The 23,368-nt window shown below is 45.8% G+C and overlaps 1 protein-coding gene across 1 annotated transcript; it reads left to right on the forward strand.

Annotated features, from left to right (window-relative positions):
* The first annotated feature begins 1,003 nt into the window (after nt 1–1,003).
* Nucleotides 1,004–20,187, forward strand: LOC109306769 (high-affinity choline transporter 1-like). The gene is made up of 8 exons (XM_019530334.1): nt 1,004–1,659; nt 2,915–3,028; nt 4,878–5,033; nt 5,547–5,695; nt 9,129–9,272; nt 12,632–12,785; nt 16,464–16,681; nt 18,962–20,187. Exons 1-8 carry the CDS (start codon nt 1,482–1,484, stop codon nt 19,481–19,483), a joined length of 1,635 nt encoding a protein of 544 aa, XP_019385879.1. The 5' UTR covers nt 1,004–1,481; the 3' UTR covers nt 19,484–20,187.
* Nucleotides 20,188–23,368: the final 3,181 nt, after the last annotated feature.

The following is a 23,368-nucleotide window of genomic DNA, read 5'->3' on the forward strand; positions in this document are numbered from 1 at the left end:
ACAGGAGACTGCTGCTGCCAGCTGGGGCCAGCAGCACCACCAATCTTCCTGGTGGTGGGTGCAGGTTGCACCCCACGCTGGTCTCAGTCAGCAGCAGCAGCCTCCTGTCATCCGGCAGGTGGATCAGGGGCCCATCTGCACCCCCAGGAGGGCTGTGGGGTGCTGCCGGACTCCTTCCGGGAGTGCAGGTCTCCAATCTGCCTGCCGGATGACAGGAGGCTGCTGCTACCAGCTGGGACCAGCGCTGGGCGCAACCTGCACCCAGTGCCAGGAAGACTGCTGCTGCCTCTGGCCCCAGTCAGCAACGGCAGCCTCCTGTCCTCCAGCAGGCAGCTGCCCAGATTCAAATTCAATAATTTGTATTATTTTAAAATCAGAAATGTCTGGCAAAATTCTTCTTAAGGTCCTGAAGGAATTAGCTGAAGAGATCACAGAGCCAGTGGCCATAATATGTGCCAGGACATGGATGAAAGGGGAGGTCCCACAGGACTGGAGAAGGGCTAACAGTGTCCATCTTCAAAAAAGAGAAAAAGGGGACCCAGGGAATCGTCCACCAGCCTATATTCGATACCTGGGAGGTAACCAGCACAAATGATAAAACAGCCAGTTTGTAAACATCTGAAGAAGGCACCAGGAGCTAACATAATTTGTTCTGAAAAGTTCATGCCAAAATAACTTGATATTCTTCTTTGACAGAGTAACCAGTTTGATGGATGGGGAGAACACAGTGGAAATAATATGCCTGCACTCATAGTAAGACTTCTATCAAATCTATCTACTCCGTCAAAACTGTAGTTAAGAGTCTCTCAAATGTGCAACTGCACTCTGGACTGGTCTCTTAGCCAAACAAAATGGGTGCTGTTGGACTCTCATTGATGAACTACAAACACAGCAGCACAAGGGGCCTTGAACTATCCTTCATTCTGCTATCGGGACTATCAGACCTTCCACGGCCGGCTTGCCGAATGTTTTCAGAACACAGTGCATGGCGGGGCCACCGACCATCTGTTTACAAAGTGTTATATTAAAAAGAAAAACACTATGTACTTCCTAGCTCTTCCTCTTCTTGACACTCCACAGTCACTATTGGTGTACATTAGATCCTTAGGTTTATTGTTGAACTAAAGGTCATCTTGGGAGTTGTGGCCAATAATCCTTTCACAAAACAGTGCAGTTAAAAGAAGCAGTTTAGAGGTCTAGACTTGCAAACTCCAGCTAAGAATACAGACTGACAAACTGTTCAAGAAGAAATCTTTCATTTGGCATCAAGGTTCTTCTTCTAGGATAAATACTGGGACACAGGCAAGTCACGGCAAAGACCTTCACTTCCAGTGATCTCTACCACTGTGAGGAAGGATTGAATGATGTGGCTTCCAGCATTTGGAATTACATCTCAATAGACAGAAGACGAAAGACTGAAGATCTAACATCTAATCATAAATCCATATTAATCTGTGTGATCTGAATTACTTTGCAAAAAAATGGGTTTGAATATACCTGGGTTGGTAGGTTTGAGTGTGTTTTATGCCATAACTTTAGCCACTGGAATCTGGGCTTCTTTGAGAAGCAAAAGAGATAAGAAAAATAGGAGCACAAGTGAAATGGTCATGGTGGGAGACAGGAACATGAATTTTTTGGTTGGATTGTTCACTGCAACTGGTAAGTATTCTTAAAGTAAATTCTTTTAGTTTTTTCCCCCCATTTTTAAAATGTTCATTCTGTTATTTGCTTTCTAATAGAAGAATGAATTTTAACTAAGATAAAGAGTTAAAATTTTATTAATCAGTGCATGCATTTACATGTGTAGTAGTTCAGACTAGGGTTGGCAAGCCAGTCAGTTGACTGGTGAAATATTGTCAATTGACCAATCAATTGTCTGCGTATTTTTTAACTAGTTAATGATTATAGCAACTTTACAAAAAAACTACATTTCTGTAGTTTTCTTGAAAGAAATATGGTTTTTTTATTTTAAATGCATTTTAGGGGAAAATTGGTGCTTTTTCTGTGTATGATTTGGACCTATTGGCAATTTTTTACCGATATTTGACCAGTCAATTGACCAAACTTTATTTGATTGGTCAAATACCCAACCGTCGAGATTCTATGCAGTTTAACACCTTCCATAGCCCACTGGAAAAATAAAGGGACTCCTAACGTTGTACAGCACTTTGCATTAAGCTAGTATGTGATCCTAATTTAGACCTAGATTCTCCTACCCAGGTTGTAAGCAGTTCCATACTCCTGGAGCTGTCTCATTACGTATGAGGTGGTATTCAGCCTGAGTAAGAGTATTAAAACTTGGCATGAATAGGTTCAAGAAAGAGAGCATTTCTTCATGGATGTCTTCTGTACTTTCTCATTATTAGAGACTTGTCCCTCTTTCTTGTCTTTTGGAGAATGCTGCCCCATGTGACATGTCTGGGAAGTGTATTTGGTTGCCTAATAATAAGGCAGGGCTGAAGATTCATGTGTTGGAAGGCAGTGTTTGTCTTACTGTTTGTGGGGTTTCCTTAATTATAATTATTACTGTAAAGGGAACTGATACATTGGTATTCTATTGTTTAAGTTATTCAGGTAGAACAAAGGTAATGCTTTTACTGTATGCTTTCACCTGTGTCAAGTAGCAACAAAAAGAAAGGTATACAAATTCTCTCTAAAAATGTAAACATTAATGTTTCTTTAATGCAAACTCAGCTATCCACTGTGGTGTATAATTGTCTTACCCACACTGGATAGCATATCCTGCTCCAACAGTAGTACTGTGGAAGTAAATATGACTGTGAAAAAATATTTGTGTGTGAATAAAATGTTTTCAATACAGACTGGGGGTTTCTAGCACGTTTTAGGGAGGCTAGTGGGAAATATGCGGCATAGCTCTCTTTTCTAACTTTCTCCTCGAATTCTTTTCTTGCAGCCACCTGGGTCGGTGGAGCGTATATCAATGGTACAGCTGAAATTGTCTATCTACCCACAAGAGGACTATTGTGGGTCCAGGCACCTGTAGGATTTGCTTTGTCCCTTGTTATCGGTAAAAAGTATTTCAGGAACCCATTGTTTAAAAATCCAGTGCTATTAATCTAAAGTAGTTTAATGAACCCCAGGTAACTGTCAAAGATTAAGGGCTGTTACATGATTCTGCATGGACTGTACATGCCAGAACAGTCAGAGAACCGTCTGTGTAGTTGGCAGACCATCTGTACCTTGCATGTGATGGTCTATGGGAATAATATTGCTATGATTACATGAGGGTTCAGATGAAGGTACTCCAAAGCAGAGCACCTTCATTAACATCTGTCAGCACATGCCGGGTGCAGGGCTGGGCTGACACAGACTCTATGGCAGAAGGCAGGGCAGGGTGGCACCTGAGATACTAACTGGTTCATAGAGGTATGATTCTTTGTAAGTGATTGTGTACTTCAGCAGGTGCTCTGAATGGACTTGGAAAAAGGATTTTAAATAAAGAGGAATTTAAATACAAAGGAAAAAGACTGGGAGAGGGAACACTAGTAATGGAGACAAAAGAAAAGTTGAAAAGTTATACAAGATGTCCCAAAGGAATGCACTGAGGTTCAGACCTTCAATCTGGTCAGAGTCCTTGGGGCATGAGACTCTGCAGCCCCACTGCTCTAAACCCTGAAAACCAGTGATGAGACTTTCTGACATTCCCCTGTCATTGACACACATGCAGAGTCACTTCTGTGCATACTCTGGCTTTGACTCACTGACCAGCTTCAGAGCTGCTGTCACACAGTGAAAAATCTTGGCCTCCCCCAGCTTGGAGGCATTCTAGGAAAACCAATTTTGCTGAGCTTGTCCACTCCTTAGCAAACTCTGACAAGCACTTTTGATGACTTTTGTGTTAGTCTGTTCAGGAAGATGTCTGGCATTATAATAAGCAGGGTTAGGGTGTACCTGGTTGGCATCAAATTGTACCTTTCTCTTGACATTGTTATTATCAATCCGTCATGGCTGCTATTATAATGTCAAGCTAATATAAAACTGAAGTAGTAAGTATGGGACCGGCACCTTCTGTGGGCCAATTTTCCAGGCGGATGCAATAGGGAAAAGATTGAGACACAAAAGAACGGGGTGCACACTAGGAAATATTTATCTGGTGAAGAATATGAAGAGCATGATCCACTGACGTCAGTGGGTAGGTTCCCCCTGACTCCAGTATGAATCAGGCCCAAAAATCTGTGAGACTGCAACCCTTCTTCATGTGAGTAATCCTTTTCATATGCGATGCCCCAATCACTGTGGGACCAATCCTGTAGCCTTTAGCAGTCATTCTCAGACAAGCCATTCTGTTGGTTTCAGGATTAGGCACTAGATGCATTCACCAGTTGTAACAGAGCTCCCTGCGTGAGCCAGGCTTGGTCAGGTGAGAAAGGAATTTAGGACTTACCTCACATTACAAAGGGTAGATGTAAAAAAGAAAATGATTATCTTGGTTAGAGAGAATGGAGTTGTAGGCTTTATACACATACCTGAAAGTAGTATGGTATTTACCTTGGTAGGTTATACGGTATTCAGTATTTACAAAATGAAAGATAAACGTATTGACTTATTATGGCCAAAGCATACTTTTTAAGATAATGAAAGACCCATAAGAGGGTGGTTTAATTCACCTGAAAACACTGGTTATAGATTACATTCCAAAAACTGGGTAAGAAAGGCTGTTTCATATATTATAGAGATGATAGCCTGGCTAACACTGTAATGGGAAAACATTAGCAGAATGATATGATGTGTCTAGCAAATGCTGAGTAGGGTTTGGCCTTAATCCAGATGCCATTTAGACAAGAGGGTTGTACTGATCCTTTACCTCAGGAGATGATACACACAACATACAATGAAAATACTGTCTTTTTCAATAGGTGGTCTCTTCTTTGTAAAGCCAATGAGATCCAGAAATTATGTGACAATGATGGACCCTCTCCAAGAAACATACGGGAACATGATTGCAAGTCTTCTCTTTATTCCATCATTGATAGGAGATATATTCTGGTTTGCAGCTATTCTTGCTTCATTAGGTAAATATATTTGCTCTGCTGTTGTGTTTAATTAAAAAACTACCAAGAAATAGACAAATAAGGAGCAGGAGATAGGCATGGAAAATATCCTTTGAATTAAGTACAGAGAGTTGCACTTCATACTACTTTTGCAGGTTGTTTGTTTATCCTTCATTTGGGAAAATATGGTGTTTATTTCCTTTTCCCATCTTCTCCTGCAGATTTTAAACAAAATTGATAGAAACTAATGAACGCTTATAGCAAAAAAGGCATACTTTTATGGTAATGCTTTACTTACAATTTAGTATTAAGTACATATTGCAGATAGGTAAACTAAAATATAAAAAGTAAAGTGACTTGGACAAGGTCACGTTAAGTTAGTGGCAGACCAAAAAATAGACCTCAGTAATCTTTGGCATCTAGTTCTGTATGCTAACCACTAAACTTCTGTAATATTTGTATCATTTAACTACTTTTTTTTGCTCAATATGATATTGGTATATTATAGTAATTCAAAACTATCTTTCTCTAAAGGAGCAACAATGCAAGTCATTCTGGGCATCAAAAGCTATCTGTCTATCATTATTTCAGCATCTGCTGTTATACTCTATACTTTACTGGGAGGCCTATACTCAGTTGCATACACAGATGTGGTACAGCTGCTTTTTCTTATGCTCAGCTTGGTAAGTCCTGAACACTTTATTATCAGTCTTCTTATGGTATGCAACTATGTATGAGGGAAAAAATTCTACTCATATTTTCACCAGTCAGTCCAAAGTAACTCTAGGCATACTGGTCCCAGACCCCAATTTAGTTGTTCATCTGTTGCTTATACAGGGTGTATCTACACAAGGCACTTTACTGCAAAACAGTGTAGCTTACTGAGCAGTAAGCAAGTGTGTCTACATGTTCACATGCTTACTGCGCAGTAAACCTCACTAATTGTGAGTAAATTTTCTGCCTGCAAATGCAAGCAACAAATTTACTTGCAATTATTAACCGTTCAGTAGTGCTCATGTAGACACCTGACCAGGAGCAAACCTTCTCCCAGTCAACTGGCCACGAGGGAGCACAAGATTGCTCCTTCCTCTGGGAGCTGCCTGCTGCTGGGACAGGCTCAGCCACCAGAGCCTGGGTGGGGGCTATGTTCACCGGACCTAGCAGCAGGGATCTCTAGGCCCCCATGCTCTGAGACTGTGATTGGGGAGTAGAGGCTGGGAGATCCTTATCTCCTAGGGCTGGCTCTGGGCTCACAAGGCTGGCACTGGGAGATTCTTTTCTCGCAGCATTGGCCCCATGAAGGTGGAGCTGACACCAGGACCTCCCTGCTTGTGGGGGCTGGGGAGCTTGTTCCCCACCCACCCAGCTCCACAATCACAGAGCTGAGTAGGGAACAAACTCTGCAGCCCCTACCCCGCAATTGTGGAGTGGGGGCTGGGAACTATCTTGGTCAGAGGCAGGTCCCAGCTCCTCAACCCCATCAGGCAATCGAGGTGCAGGGCTTGGAAAGAGCTGAAGGGGTGGGGCAGGTCCCAGCCCCCTGCCCCAATCCACCGGTGGGGCAGCTAGTAGCAAACCACAGGCTGGGTGGGGAATCACCACTGATCTGGGTTGGACAGGGTTAGCAGAGAGGACCAGGGATCAGCCTGCCAGTCCAAGGCTGCTCCCCCTGGCCCAGTATGCTGTGGAGGGGCTGGCTGGGGCACGAGGCTGCTTCAACACAGGACTAGCCAGAAGGTAGCCACCGCTCTGAAACACCCTCATGCCCCAACCGGCTGTGTCAGCATCTATACATGTGCTGCTGCAAAGTTTTTTTTCAAATACAAGAAATCGACGAGTTTTTTAAATACAATTACTAGCCTGGTACAGAGTAAATAAGTTTGCTCCAGCCTAATACAGGTGCACATGTAGATGCCAAGACTTTTGAAAACACTTTCTCTCTGGTGATCATTTTTGGTGGGCCATTTCTGCTCTCCATTTGAAAATTGAATAATTATTTAAAAATGTATAGCATTTTTTGCTGTAGGTCAGTGGTATTCAACCTCTAGCCTGAGGGTCAGATCCATCCTGTGGAGCCATGTCATCCATAAATTTATTCTCCTTGGGTCTGGAAATTTGGTGGTGTAGGGAGCAATGGCAATTAATACTGTCACCACTCTCCTGCTGCCAAAGTGCCAAGCCCTGCAGGCCAGACTACATGGCCCTGTGTGTGGAGCTGGGGTAATGAGTGCAATCTGCCATTGGGCCTAATTTTGCATGTGGGATTGGGGTTGGGGCTGAAGCCTGATCTGGTATGCAGGACTGGGGTTACATGCTAGTTTAGCTGCACGCCCTGGATCAGGCTGCAGCTGGGTTGGCCCTGCATATTGGATTGGGCACTGGCCCTGTGTGCTGGATCAGGCCCCAGCCCCATGTGCTGAATTGGTCCACAGATCAAATCTGGCCCATGGGCTTAAAAGGTTGGGCATTACTTGAACATGGGCTCATTCGAGGCAGGTCCTGTCAGACCAACCTAGTGGCCTCCTACGACCAGGTCACAAAATCCTTGAATGCAGGTGTCACAGTGGACGTAGTCCTTCTGGACTTTAGGAAGGCCTTCGACACTGTCTCTCACCCCATCCTCATTAAAAAATTGGGCAACTGTGGCACTGATGCCTACACAGTCAGATGGGTCACAAATTGGTTGGAAGGCCATACCCAGAGAGTGGTGGTGGACAGGTCATTTTCAACTTGGAGGGCTGTGGGCAGTGGGGTCCCCCAGGACTTAGTCCTTGAGCCCTCACTGTTCAATGTTTTCATCAGCGACTTGGACGAGGGGGTGAAAAGCACCTTGTTCAAATTCACAGATGACACTAAAATGTGGGGAGGAGTGGGCATGCTGGAGGAGAGGGACAGGCTGCAACTACATCTGGACAGGTTACAGGGGTGGGTGGACAAGAATAGGATGGGATTCAACACCGACAAGTGCAAGGTGATGCACCTGGGGAGGAAGAACCAGCACCATAGCTACAGGCTGGGGAACTCCCTTCTCATCAGTGCAGAGGCAGAAAAGGATCTTGGAGTCACTATTGATGCCAAAATGAACATGGGCCGGCAGTGTGGGGATGCAGTCAGGAAGGCCAACCGTACCTTGTCATGCATCCACAGATACATCACAAGCAGGTCCAAGGAGGTGATCCTCCCCCTCTATGCAACACTGGTCAGGCTGCAGCTGGAGTACTGCATCCAGTTCTGGGCACCACACTTCAGGAGGGATGTGGCCAGCATTGAGAGGGTCCAGAGGAGGGCCACTCGCATGATCAGTGGGCAGCAAGGCAGGCCTTATAAGCAGAGGCTACGGGACCTGAACCTGTTCAGCCTCCACGAGAGAAGTCTGAAGGGGGATCTGGTGGCCTTCTACAAACTGGCCCAGGGGGACCAGCAGGCTATGGGAGAGTCCCTGTTCCCCCCGAGCACTAACAGGAGTAACAAGGAATGACGGCCATAAGTTGACTGAGAGCAGATTCAGGCTAGATATCAGGAGCTGCTACTTCACAGTCAGGACGGCCAGGATCTGGAACCAACTTCTGAGGAAAGTGGTGCTCACTCCTACCCTGGGGATCTTCAAAAGAAGGCTAGGCAACCACCTTGCTGGGGTCGTTTCACCACAGCATCCTTTCCTGCCCAGGGCAGGGGATCAGACTTGATGATCCACTTAGGTCCCTTCCAACTCTATCAACTATGAAACTACTGCTGTGTATGTGATGTGTACATTAGTTTACAACAGATGAGAAGCATAATGAATTATACTGGGCCAGCACTGAAAGGCCTTGTGGGAAGAACATGTATGAAAAAAGGAATTTGGACCACGTTGGTAGAACTGCTTGAAAACAAAAGGAAAAGGAAGTGGTCTACAGGAATAAAAGGTGGTATGAAATGAAGACCAAAGCAGGAGAAGAAAACACAAGCAGATGGATGTCCAGACAGGATGCCTGGGTTGGTGTAGGTGGCAGTAGTAGGTGAAAAGGAAGAAATTATGAATGCAGACTCTGGAAAACTTTACAGGCAAGGGTGCAGAGTGTGAGTTTGATAGAGAAGTGAGGGGGCATAGATTCATTGTTTCCATTTTAATCCCAGTGGATCTGCATCCCATTTGCCCTGATACATTCTGCAACAGAAAGCATTTCTTATACTGCTACTCATGACTTCTACCAAGCCCCTTGGATTGGAAAAATAGAGAAAGAGTATCTTGGAAGGTGGCTGGATGACTTCTTATATCTGGTAAGACATGTTCCTTGTGGGGCTGGGTGAATGGTACAGTTGCTTACTCCAAACCTAGTCCTATGAACAGGAGGTTCCTGTTGTTTACAGCACAGAAGGATTTTGATAAGCTGATTATCAGGCAGTTGGGAGAGGAAGCCAGACATTTTCTTCACACCAGGGTTGGTTCTAACACTCTGAACATGGCCAGAAAAAGTAGAGTCATTAAGGAGGCTCAGTTCTCTCCTTCATTTCAGCCATGTAAAGGAAAGCAGCTCATCAGCAGGAATGGGGAGACCACTGTTCAATTCTGGGCACTGAATGAGAAATTTCCTAACTTTTGAGTGCTCAACCTAGCAACCTTCTTTTAACCTAGTTGCATGGAATTTCTTTTATTTTTATAGAGCTGAAAAAACCCTCAGAAATTCCATCATATGTCCCAATAATGCCACCTGCATGCGTCATCCCCAGGTCAGGCACAGTTCTGTACTTGATCTCTCTGAGGTGCTAGTTGTGGTTGTGTTGGTCTAAGGACATAGGCAGACAAGTAAACAACTGCAGAATCTCTCTCTGCTTGAAGAAGGGTGTTTGTGCCTGAAAGCTTGCAAAAAAACCCAATTTTTCCAGCTATTTAGTTGCTCTACTAAAATATATCATGTTTACACAAAGAACCTTGTCTGCCTTGAGCTCTCAAAGTAACTCATAGCATTAGTAGATTGCCATCTTTGTAAAACAACAGTAGAAGGGAGGAGAATATCTGCTTCACCAGTATTTCATAGATATTAGGGCCATGCTAGGCTTCGGACAGAGCTTTGGATCTGAAGAAAATTCAGATGCTTTGGGGTCTGAAGTAGCATATTTGGGTCAAAGCACCAGCCTCGTTTGGCTTCCCAAAGCGATTTGGAGCTGCCTCGGAGATCTGGCCATAGGATATAATGGGGAAACAATAAAATATCTGTAACTTTGTTGTTTTTTGTCTGATTTGGGTGGAGTTTTCAGACATGGTAGACTCTGCAAAGAGAATGAAGCCTGCCAAGTTTCAAGAAGATCAGTCCAGGGGTTTGGGGGGAACTTCCACTCAAGCTGTGGACAAGCAAAACTTGTGCCATGGGTGTTTGTGGGACTGACTGTCTCTGGCTTGGGGCGGGGAGCGGGGAGATGGCTGCAGGCCTGGCTGCTAAACTGCTGTGTTACCAGCTACCAATCAAGCAATCACAATTCACTCAGGGACCAAGGACTCAGGGACCAGCTCAATACACAGGACCTAGCTACTATATAATGAGTTAAGGAGCATCAATTAGCACCTACAAAACCAAGCTAAGGAGAGGAAAGAATCAATACAATCAGCTGGCCCAGGACAGACATAGTCTTGGCACAAGTTTTGTCTGTCAGCAGCTAGGGGTGCAGGGCCCCAGAACCCCCCTGCACCAATCTCCTCCACAGCTGGCAGGTGTTGTGGCCTCAGCAGGGGCTACCATCCCTGCAGCTGTCATCCTGCTGCGCCTTAACACATGCAACGTCACCCATGGCACAAGTTTTGCTTGTCTGCAGCTCGAGGTGCAGTTCCCCCCAAACCCCTGCACTGATCTTCTTGTAACTTGGCAGATTTTATGCTCTTAGCAGAGGCTACAATTCCTGCAAGGTTAATCCAAATTGGACAAAAAACAACAAAGTTATAGATATTTAGTTGATTCCTCATTATACCCTGTGGCTGGATCTCCAAGGCAGCTCTGAAGCTTCAGCTGGATCAAGGCGGAAACCCGGTCCAGACCTCCAGATCGGATCATGGCCATCTGAAGCAGACGGCTCTGAAGCCAGATCAGATCGCTGCCAACTCACACGGGCCTAATGGATATACGCTGATAACAGGAGATTGACGAGATAAGGGAATCTTGGGTACCACACCAAGTCTGCAGGGGAGTGTGCTTAAGTAGACACAGTCTCTCACCCATTCTCCCCAAACTTGACTCCTTCTGCTCCATCCTCTCCAACCAGTCCCAGTCCCAGTCCCAGTCTTGTCTTCTACTCCTTGGCCCAGCTCCAGACTCCTCCCATAGCCATTCTCATCATAGCCTAACTCTTCCCACTCACCCAGTTTCAGGTCTTCTAACTTCAAGTTCACTGCCCAAGTCCCAGTCTTATCCTATTACTCCCAGGCTCTCTTTCCTCTCACACTCTCTCCTAGGGTATTTGCTCATTCTTTGTATTCCATCTCCTTGACCCCAGACTCCTTGCACAGCCAGTTCCAGCTCCCACTCCTGGCTCTCCATCTAATCGTTTCTCCCATTTACTCCCAATCTTCATCTTCTAGTTTAAGATCCTCATCTAATCTGTCACCTTGCCCAACTTCTTGCCCTAGTTTCTCTGCCTAGGTCAGTGGTTCTCAAGGTGCCATGAAATCTTTTTAAGAGAGCCAAGTGCCACAGAGTGCCACACTATGTTAGGTGTGCAGACATGATTCACAAGATAAACCCAAAGATTTGAAACAGGAATCCATAGAGTTAAAATCATTCTGCCCTGCTGTGGCCTTTATGAGTTACTTGCAACAGAAGAATTCCTCTATTATTTTTCTGTAGTAAAAAATGAGTGAAACCTAACAGCTGGCATTTTCTGAGGAGTACCTTGAGACTATTGAGGGAGTAGCTTGAATTGATTGAGGGGTGCCTTGGGTCTAAAATGGGCTGAGACCCACTGGCCTAGCCAGTCCCACACCCTTCCCTTCATACATTAGACCTGTGTCAGAGCTGTCCCCTTGGCCCCTATATTGTTCTTAGTCCCTGTCCAATTCTCAGGTTTCTCCCCTTCCCATCCATCTTCTCATCAGTCTTGGTATTGATCCTCCAGCCAAATAATCCCAAGACCCATTTCCCTCACACACTCCCAATCCCACTGTTCCCTCAGTTAGTTTCTGATCCTTGTCTCTTTGGCCAGACTGTTCCATCCCCTCTGGCTCCCATTGCCAACCTCCTCCCCCTCTGATGCCCAGGGCATGTCTACATGAGACACTTTACTGCATAGCAGACTAATTTGCTGCACAGTAAAGCATCACTGTCTACATATGCATGGCAATTAAGGTGCAGTAGACTAATTTACTGTGCTCCTGGATAGTCCCATCTGATACAAGTGCTATATGGCAGCTGGTGATTCTGGTTGAATTAAAAAGGCAAATATCAAGCAAGGGAAATTTCAACCTTAATGAGCACAATTTATCAAAATTATATACAAAGTTATATGTAAATGAAATAATGACTTTTATAATAGGAAGTTTCAGGTTAGCTTTATGAAGGGGAAAACTAGCATCCCTATCAGTAATGACAAACATAACAATAATGTTGGTGATTTCAGGCTAGGAAGACTGCATTAACGTTTGAATGTTTCAGGTTCTTGGAAGTATCCCATTTCAAACTTATTTCCAGCGAATTCTCTCAGCTGCCTCACCAAGACAAGCAAGTTTCATTTCCTATCTCTCTGGGCTGGGATGCCTTTTAATGGCCATCCCCTCCGTGCTCATAGGGGCAGTAGCAGCATCAACAGGTAAAAATAAGCAGGTGTCTTTCAGGAACCTATATATTTTTGTTCAGGGTTTTTAAAATGTACACTGGATGCAGCCTGATTTAGGTATCTTAATAAGCAGCCCTATTTCTGAAGTGCTGGGCAACTTTTAGTCTTTGGGGATCCCAACTGCTGAGTGTTCAGCAGTGTTTTTTTTAAATCAGACTAGTTCCCGCTGTCAAAAAGTGGCAGCAGGGAAAAGATGTCTTTGCCCATCAGGTCAGATCCAGACATCTCTGGGGACAAAATCCATTACTGACTCCTGCAGGCACAGCTGGGAAAAGGGTTAAACTTGGGATCTGTGATGGGCAAGGGACTTATTTTACTTGAAACTGAGACGGTTAAGAGGTGACTTGATCAAATCCCATAGGTAACTACTTGGAAAAAGTATACAAGGTGATGCTGGAAATTCAAAATATAAGCAAGATTCAGATTCTTAAGAGTGAAGAATTGTTAGTGAACAGTTTACCAAAGGGTATAGTAAGTGCATCATCACTTGATGTATGGAACTAGCTATCTTTATAAAAGATACTAGCAAAGTGCCCATCAGGAATGATGGGCAGGTGTCTGGGACAGAGAGCCACCACCCACATCCCCGCAATGCTGTCATTCTGCATCTGGCAGTACACAACCACCCCCACCCCACTCTGTGTCCAGCCCTGTGCACGCCCCCCCACACACCTCAGACATATGCCACAGACCCACCCAACCACGTGCCACACTCGCACCCAGCCACCCACCCAGGGACACATACAGCCACACCCACCCAGCCACCCACCACACCCTCCACACCCTCCCAGCCACCCACACCCCTCTGCACCCCCCCATGCACTCCACCCCTCGCAGCCAGCAAGTGGTCTCCACACGAGGAGGGGCATGGCGCATGGCTGCAGGGTGATGCACAGGAAGTGTGCACGGGGGATGTACTGCCATGTATTGCATTTGGCAAGTGCTGCTCGCACCCCCTGTCCTTGCAGCACCCTGTGGTCATGCACCATGCTCAACCCCTCACCCCGGGAGCACCCACTGGCTGTGGGTGGTGGGGTACAGGGGGTGGGGTGGCAGAGTGCACAGCCGCAGTGTGCTGCACAGGGAAGGGGCACGTAAAGCGCAGACAGTACCTGCTGCCTGTAGTACGTCAGGCGCCCCCCCGTGCAGCACCCTGCAGCCACATGCCACACTGCCCCCGTGTGGGGGCCACTTGCTGGCTGCAGGCCACAGAGGGGGTGTGGTGAAGGGGATGGGTGCACAGCTGCAGGCAGCTCCAAGGGGAGTGGGCAGGGGGGTACAAGCAGCACCTGCTGGTTATAGCACATGAACGTAGGGCACACACCCACTCCCCACACGGCACCCTGCAGCCATGCACCACACAGCTTCCCATGTTTTGGTGCACGCAGAGCTGGCCTGGAGCATTACGGACAGACAGACAGAAGTGCTAAAGCTTTTATTATATTAGAATGTTCAAATTGACCCAGAAGTCAGAATGACTTGCAAATTCACTTATGTAATAGGGAAGAATAATTCCCTCCCCTTGCAAAAATTACTGATTACATTTCTAAGACTTCCCTCATCATGTTGCAGACTAACAATCCCTAGCTCATTTTAAAGCCAGTTTACACAGCGGTAAACTGCTTCCCTGACTGTTAACCAATAATAGGATTTTGCAAACAACATATGAGGGTTTTCTACTTAAACTTGCAAGGTTTTTCAGTGCTTCTGCTTCAGGGCTTATAATTATTTGAAGTGAAACAATCTAATTTAAGGGTAGAAACACATTTTTACACTATTTAAAGTAGGATTTAAACATCAATCATCCAGAAGTACAAGCCAGTTTAGAACACTTTAAACCTCCTGGAATGTTTCAGTGGGATACTTAGATAATCAGGTAGTATTTTGAACTGGTCCTGATGAACTGGCTCAGTGTTCTGTGTGGACTCCAAGTTTCTGCGTCTAGTCCATCCTCCAGGCACCCTGTACCACTCCTCACCCCCACCCTAAACCTTTACTGTTTGCACTTGACAGAAATCCATCTAGGCTGGTTTTGGGTGAGGGAGGGACATAGGAGGGTGGCCATTTCAAGGGTGGGGGGTGCACTGCCTAGACCCCTGCTTCTGGGTTCTTGGTGGAGGTGTATGGTTTGTGGTTGGGTGGACATGTAACTAGATGCATCTTTAACTGATAGTACCCATCAAGTGATAAAGCTTAAGCCACTTCAGTTAATACTATAGAATGGATGGCAATTCCATGCTTGGTCAAAGTGAACTGGCCTATTTATTGTTAATTGTTCCTTACCCTCCACACCCAGTCCACACAGCCGCCTGCCCTGCATGCTCCACTCTCGACATGTCTCTGCATAACTGCATCAATACCCCACAATCCACCTGAGCACCTGTCATACCTCCACCACTCCCCAAGTCAGCCTGGGACACTACAGACCAGGGTTAAGTGAAGGCTATGAAAGTAACTGAGTGGCTTTGTAGGGAAAGTCCTTTTAAAGCCACAGCAAGATTCAGAGACCTTGGGCAGCACCCCCATCCCCCCAAACACCCAACACCCTGGGAAAACAGAAGAAAGGGTTGAGGAAGTGTCCCTCACTCCCCAATCAGCCTGGGATGTACCATACCCTAAACGAGCGACTTGGGAGAAAGTGCTCTTTAAAAGATGCAAAACTCTAACCACCCCTGAGAACCCAGCTCCCTGGGAACCCTGAAGCAGGACTTCCTGCTCTGGCACTTAGGTACCCCAGTCAGGGTATCACCACACAGATTTTAGTAAAGTGCCGGAATGGTTTTTACTGAACTCAGTAGCAGTGAGAAGGGAAAGCAGAAAATTGCTATTGGGCTGGCTACTCACTACCATCTCCTGGTGGTTGCTTGATAGCACTGCAGAGCCTAAAAGGTTCCATCGTATTTGGCAGTTCTATCATATTTTTCTCACTTACAATGCACGCTTGCCCCTGCAAAATTGGGGTACGTGCTTTAAAGGGGTGGGGAGGGGGAAGCTGATTTTCTGCCTGGTATAGGAGAACTTCCTCCCAGGCAGCTGAGGGAGTAAATTGATTTAATGACTCATGTTCTTCACCCTACATGTGCTAATGATCATCTCCCCTTTCAATGGTCTAAATGGTCCACTATGCAAGCTAACCTTTTTAGGGCAATTTTGCTGTTTGCTAGCTGCCCTGGTTGATCTTTTCCTATTTCACAGCCTTTTTAGCTCAGATTCTAGCTCTTTTTAGAATAAAATGTATAAACCAGTTTTCAGCAGCAGCTATGGGTTCAGTTGTAGTTAAGGAAGGAAGGGAGGATGAGTCAGCTGAAAATTAAGCTCTCTGGAGAAATCTTTTTTTCCCTTCATTCATCCTTTCAGAAACAACATGTGTATTGTATTCCGGGGTATTTTGCATGCAAGAAAATACAATATTTAGAACCTTTGGCAGTTTATGTATAGACGCCTCTGACATGGAACAACTGTGACCCTTTCCCAATCAGTGACATTCTTGAAAAGGTTAATTTTTTATGTGTCTGCACCCTTTGTGCCAGAACAGAAGGCTCTCATCCTTAGCAATGCTAAGATAGGATGGCTGCTTGTAAAATATACACCTTTGAAGAAAAAAAAAAGAATTAAATATTTAACATGACATTTCTCTGTTCTGTTTTAAAGACTGGAATCAGACAAGCTACGGTCTTCCAAGCCCATTAGAGAGAGGAGAATCAGCCATGATACTGCCATTTGTTCTGCACTATCTTTGTCCACCATACATTTCCATTGGTGGCTTGGGAGCTATTGCTGCTGCTGTCATGTCTTCTGCAGATTCAGCCCTTCTGTCTGTTGGGTCTTTATTTGCTCACAACATCTACAGAAAAATTCTTAGGAAAAAGGTAGTACTTGACTTATAGATTTTCTAAGTCAAGGTTAATTAATTACTGCTTTGACAATGATTAGACCAGTAGTTCTCAACCATTTTTTACTCAAGGCAACCCCTGGGAGACTGGAAGCACCCCTCTCTAGACTCAAGGCACTCCTTAGAAAATATCAGCTCTTAGTTTTCACTTGATTTTGGAATACAAAAAAATAATAGAACAATTTTTCCATTGGAAAGAACTCAGAAAGACCACAATAGCTTAGAAAAAAATCCAGAGTGTTAAAATCAATTTGAAATCTCTGGGTTTATCTTGTGATCTTGTTTCCATGCCTTTTAGTGCTAAATTATATGGCACCCCATGGCACCCATGAAAGGATCACAAGACACCCCCAGGTGCTGCTGCACCCTGGCTGAGGATCACTGGATTAGAGAGCTGCTGATTTTAGTTCAGGATCCAAGGTTTGTAGATGCCAAGGTACAAAGGTGTTTGGATCCTAAATCTTGGTCTGGCCCATGGTAAACTGATTCTGTAAAATTCAGATCAGGATGCTAGTAGGAATAATGCATAGTGTACTGAAGAGCAGACTTCCAATTCCTCCAAGTCTAACCTGTCATTGTCTACTGACAAAGTGAAAGCTTCAAATAAAAAACACATGGGTGAATTAGCAAAGTGCAGTTAGCAAAAGTGGATACATGATAGGGATGTAAATATCAGGAAGGATTATTTTGCTCTATTCAGTTGGCCTGTGCAAAGCAGCTAGTATTCACTTCGGATACAGCTGTTTTGGGGGACAGTGATTCGATCTGGTGATTTGAATCACAGCCCTGATCAGATTCAGCTGAAACTGATGTGGCTGCTGCCAAATCTCTGAAACAGCCAGGCCTATCCCCTGCCTGCTCTCCCAGCCTGGCAATGGCTCCCCCGCCTGCCCCAGCTGCTGGCACTTGTTAAAAATAAGCCCAGCTGCTCAGTGAGTGCTGCCAGGCAGGGGACAATTCCCCCTGCCCCCCACTGCATGAGGGGTTCTGCGTAAGCCCCCCAGCCCCTCCATGGGTGCCCCACCCAGGCCAGCTCTGGCCCTTTAAGAAAAAAAAACCCACCCCAAAACATCCGCCCCCACCAGATTCACCACCTCTGGTGTGGGGTGATCCCCACTGCCCCATGTCGGCTTTTCTCCATTTTTTCTTCCCAGTGGCTGCAGCCACTCTGAGCTGGTAAGTACTAGGGGCAGGGGAGGGGAACCTGGAGGAGCGGGGAGAGGACCATGGGGAACCCCTGCCAGTCCCCTGATCCCTGCCCACTCCCCTAGCCCCGCCATGGCTGCCCCCACCTGCCCCAGATCCCAGGGTTTTAAAAAAAGCCCCGGTGCTCACCGGGTGCTGCTGGGTGGGGGGGTGATCCCCGCTGCCCCCCACTGCATGGGGGGCTCTGCATGAGGAACTCCTGTTTATGTGGTTAGATCAGCTTCAGTTCCTGTGTATAGATGTGGAGGTGGGAAGAGGGAGGCTATTGCTAGAAGTATTAGGAGAACATCGAGTCTTCTAGAGCAAAATGTGGTTGTTAAAGTGGGTAATACATTTAAATATGTTCAACACAAGCTGCTTTGAAACTGATTCATGGATGCTAGGGGCTGGAAGAGTCCTTACAAGATCATCGGGTCCAGCCCCCTGCATTTGGGCAGGAAAGACCCCTGGGGTCAGATGACTCCAGCAAGGTGGGCATCAAGACCCTTTTTGAAGATTGCCAGGGTGGGTAACTGTATACCATCATGACACCAACATGTGGATTTATTTTATAACAAGAGGTGAAACTCCATCAAGATTTCAGCAGGTTGTAGAGCAACTTGAAAGGCACTGTAGTTGTTTGTCAGTTATTATAGTAGGTAATAGAAAGATATATTTGCCCTGCTCCTTTTAAACCGTAGGTAGCGTTTATTACTTCTGTGTTAAACACACCAAGATAGTCTGCTAAGGAAATTTAACAAACCTAGAATGAGTCCATAAATCCAATGTATTGGTTAATCCATTTACGGAAATTGTAACCTACTATTGCTGCATGATATGAACATTCCTCTTCCAGGTCAAGTGGCAGAGCTGGGCTGGGGAGGGCTGGGCTATGGCACCGAAAGGCCATGCCGATATGGTGGGAAGTGCGATAAACATTGGGACTAGTGGCACAATAATCCTGCCATCTTTCCATGAAGTCCTGTTACCTCTGGAACCTTGAAATTTGACTCAAATGAATCTAGGAATAAGTAGACGGTGATTCCTAAAGCAGCGCTCTTTTGTTTTACAGGCTACAGACAAAGATGTTTTATGGACAATGAGAGCCTCTATGCTGGTGTTTGGGACAGCAGCTGCTGGCCTGGCTTTTTACTCCCATTCTATTTATGACCTGTGGTTCCTGTCTGGTGAGCTAGTGTATGCCCTCCTCTTTCCTCAGCTGTGCTGTGTGCTCTTCATACCTCACACCAATACATACGGCTCAGCAGCTGGGATCCTCTTAGGGTTCCTCCTGAGGCTGTTGGCAGGGGAGCCGTCCCTGAAAATCCCTCCTGTTATCCACTACCCAGGCTGCTGCCTTGTGGATGGGGTCTACGTTCAGCTGTTCCCTTTTAAAACATTCACCATGCTGCTCACTTTGGGGATCATAGTCTCTGTTTCCTACCTGTCAGCATTTTTGTTTAAAAGAAACCTCCTCTCTCGCAGATGGGATGTTTGCAACATTATGAAAGAAAACAGTGTACACATCCCTCTGCGCCAGCTGGAAAAGCGGAAGGACTTGCAAGGGACTGCATTGCCAGAGAATCATGACTAAATGCAGAGCATCAGTTGAAAGGCAATTAAGCAAACTGCAGTTTTGTTACCAGGTCAATGATGTTTCTTCTTTATTCTTCCCTGTCTAGTGGTGAATTGTTCAAAGCCCACAGTCGAGTCATAAAGAAAGTCAGCACTCCATTAACACCACAAGGATGAAGGAAGTCAGAGTTTGCAATACTGATGCAAATGACTGTGTGGTGATTAGTATGAAATATTATAAAATAAAACCTGCTCCTGCTTGGTTTTGGTACAACAGTCTTTGCAAAATGCAACTGTGGTGAGTGGTTAAAGGCCATTTCCTGACAGAGATAAAATTCATGTTACACCTCCGTATCTCACAACACTGGTATTAATGAATGCTTTAACAGATTGTACATTGAGAAGAAACTGCTGTCATTGCCATAAATGGGAGTTTTACTATACATTTCTACCACTGCATTTTTCAGAATTAAATTTGTCACAATCTTAAATGCCTGCTTTTCAATGCAGAGCCTGCTTATGATGCCCAGCTGCTGCAGAAAGATTTGCTCAAGGTTCATGCCTTGAGCTTCATCTCTCTGTTCAAGCTCTTATTTACACAAGCAGGGCAGAAATTGAAGCAGTAATATCCACCGTTGTCATTTGAAAAGATACTTCCCTGTACATCCACTCCACTCCATAGCTTTTCCTCCTAAACCTGTCATTCCCTCCAACAAATATATTGTCCCAGATCCTATTTTGCCTGAAGGTTATGTTTATATCACCTCCACGATAATCCTAAGACTGCTGCTAGACAGCAAGCACTAACCACTATCTCCCACTCTGCAGGCATGACTACATGTTTACTGTGGCCTAATAGGGCCACATGTGTAGAGGCTGAGACATTTATAATTAGGCAGCTCCACAGTAAGCCTCTCATGTAGACATGACTTGCATGTGCCATATATTGAAATAAAGTTGCATGGTTACCCTAAGTTGTGCAGGGCATGACCAGGGCAGGCACAGCTCTCAGGACCTGGAAGCATCCCTCACGTAAGCTATTCAGAAAGAGTTGGAAAAAAACTGAATATTGTAGGTATGTACTTTATTTTCATAACAAGAGAGTCAGAGACTTTGAGATTTGTTACTAACAACCTACCAGGCTCTTTTCTTTTCTCCAAACTCAGGCATGCTCTCCTTCCTGTTACAGAGCCTGGATAATGTCTTCCAACAACTACTAACTCTCCATGTTGATTCTAGAAGGAAATTAGGCACCTCTGCCCAGATAACTGGATTGGTCCTCTGCAGGGAAAATGTCTAAGTTTTAGGCACTGAAATGCTTAAGTGGAGTCATTTAGGTGACCAGGCTCAATCTGGTTCTCAGCGGGCGCGTCTACACGGGACACTACTGCGCAATGGTTACTCTGCATTTATTTAGTACTTATATAATCAAGTACTAAATAAATATGGAGTAACTGGACTTATGCTGCTGTAACACCAGTGAATGCTAGTGAGACTGCAGTAGCCTAATAATACTACGCAGTAGTGTATTAGCACTGTTGGTGCTGTGACACACTACTGCGCAGTGTTATTCAGCTACTGCACAGTTAGTGTCTCGTGTACACTGCATGTGTCTTGTCCAGTGGCATGTCTACACAAGATGTATACTGCCGAGTAAACTAATTAGCTCTGCAGCAAATGTCTGACAGCTAAAAGTACAGCCCTATTAGGCCACAGGAAAATAATTACCTTTGTAGTAGGGTAGTACTTTCATCTACACATGCTATTAGCAATAAACTCCTGTGCATATCATGCCAGAGTTTATTGCTCCCAGGCACCACATTAAACCCGCGCACCGTCCGCACTGAAGCACTCTCATGCCCCATACATGCTTGAATGCACGTAAAAACAGGAACGGAAGAAGAAGAAGAAAGTTACAACTGTTCCTGTTATTAGGATGAACTAAATACAGGATGCTTCATATCATTACTAGGGACTCTACTGCCACCAAGTGAAAATTCAAATAATCAGTAACAGTAACTATCCATCAGCACTGTTCTACTAATACTTGGCTAAGGCAAAACTCAAATTAGGGAACAGCAGGATATGTTCCAGAGTAATGGGAGGCAACCCTTTTTGGCAGGTGTGCCTCAGATTAGCCCTGTACTTTCTTTGGAAACATCTACATGAGATATTTACTGATCAGTTGACTAAGTAGCTGCTCAGTAAATGTCTCTTCATCTGCATGAGCACTCCTATTAGGCTGGAGTAAACTAATTTACTCTCCAGCAGTTAATACTTGTAAATACAAGTACTATCCTGTTGTGGACTAAAAACCTCCACAGCAGCACACGTGTAGACACTGTGCTGGGTGGCACACAAGGGTGCTTCAGTGCAGGGACACTGAAGCTCCCTTGTGCCCCAGCCAGCCCCTCCGCAGCACACTGAACTGGGGAGAGCAGCCCCAGGCTGGCAGGCTGGCTTAGCTCCACATGCTGCACCTGAATAAACTATGCAGCTTATTGCTCCAGAGTTAATTGCTCCCAGGAAGACATTCAAATGGCACTCCCAGGAGCAATAACCTCCAGAGCAATAAGCTCTGCAGTTTATTCAGGCACTGTAATTGCATGTGTAGATGTGCCCCTTGAGTGCCACTCTGATCCCCTTCCCCCGCCTGATCTCCTGCTCTCTGCCCTCTGCTCCCTGCCTAATCTGCTTCTCTGTTTTCTGCTCCCTGCCCTGTGCTCCCCATCTGACCTGCTGCTCTGCTTTCTGCTCCCTGAACTTTTTGCTTTTGTGCCACCCCTCCCTGATCTGCCACAGTTAGGCACCACAGGCACCTCAGTTCCCTATGAAATGGATGGGGAAAGTGTGGTACCTAGGAATGGATTCCCAGAAACCAGCCCTCCAAGCAAGACAGGGTCTAGATCCAGCCTCTCCCCTGCAATTAGATGCCCTTCTGGACTAGGATTCACAGCCCCAAAGTTCTTCCTGGCCTGAGATGTCAAAATCATTCCTTTAGCTATATACAACTGGCATAGTTTTATCTTGGCTGGTGGTGCTGTCATCCACCTTTAACTTAATAGTCCAATGTCAAATCACTCAGGACATAAGAAATGATGAACATGGGCTGGCAGTGTGGGGATGCAGTCAGGAAGGCCAACCGCACCTTGTCATGCATCCACAGATGCATCACGAGCAGGTCCAAGGAGGTGATCCTCCCCCTCTATGCGACACTGGTCAGGCCGCAGCTGGAGCACTGTGTCCAGTTCTGGGCGCTGCACTTCAAGAGGGATGTGGACAACATGGAGAGGGTCCAGAGGAGGCCACTCACATGATCAGGGGGCAGAAGGGCAGGCCTTATGAGGAGAGGCTAAGGGACCTGAACCTGTTCAGCCTCCAAAAGAGAAGGCTGAGGGGGGATCTAGTAGCCTGTTACAAAGTAGGCAGGGGGGATCAGCAGGCATTGGGGGAGTCACTGTTCCCCTGAGCACTACCAGGAGTGACCAGGAATAACAGTCACAAGCTGGCAGAGGGTAGGTTTAGGCTAGATATCAGGAGGCGCTACTTCACGGTCAGGGCGGCTAGGGTCTGGAACCAGCTTCCAAGAGAAGTGGTGCTGGCTCCTACCCTGGGGGTGTTTAAGAGGAGGTTAGATGAACACCTTGCTGGGGTCGTTTGACCCCAGTATTCTTTCCTGCCATGGCAGGGGGTCGGACTAGATGATCTGCTCAGGTCCCTTCTGACCCTAGAAACTATGAAACTATGAGATGGGGCAATTCCCTAGGGGGAAAAGATCAGGTTTCCTGTCACTGTCCCCTATGCTCTTTATGCATTTTACCCAGTGCCTCTTTAATACTAACTATATAAGCGGTCCCAGGAGTAGGGACCGGAACCCAGAGCTCTGTCTTCCCCGGGAAGTGTT

This window comes from Crocodylus porosus, unplaced genomic scaffold (assembly GCF_001723895.1).
Source record: "Crocodylus porosus isolate Cpor-Errol unplaced genomic scaffold, CroPor_comp1, whole genome shotgun sequence".
Lineage (NCBI taxonomy): Eukaryota > Metazoa > Chordata > Crocodylia > Crocodylidae > Crocodylus > Crocodylus porosus.

What these genes read in the sequence shown, in the direction of transcription:
- LOC109306769 (XM_019530334.1), top strand. Translation starts at nt 1,482, where the DNA reads ATGGGTTTGAATATACCTGGGTTGGTAGGTTTGAGTGTGTTTTATGCC. An exon ending in TGGATGACTTCTTATATCTG is followed by an intron (nt 9,273 to 12,631) that starts GTAAGACATGTT and finishes TGAATGTTTCAG; the next exon opens with GTTCTTGGAAGTATCCCATT. An exon ending in GGCAGTAGCAGCATCAACAG is followed by an intron (nt 12,786 to 16,463) that starts GTAAAAATAAGC and finishes TCTGTTTTAAAG; the next exon opens with ACTGGAATCAGACAAGCTAC.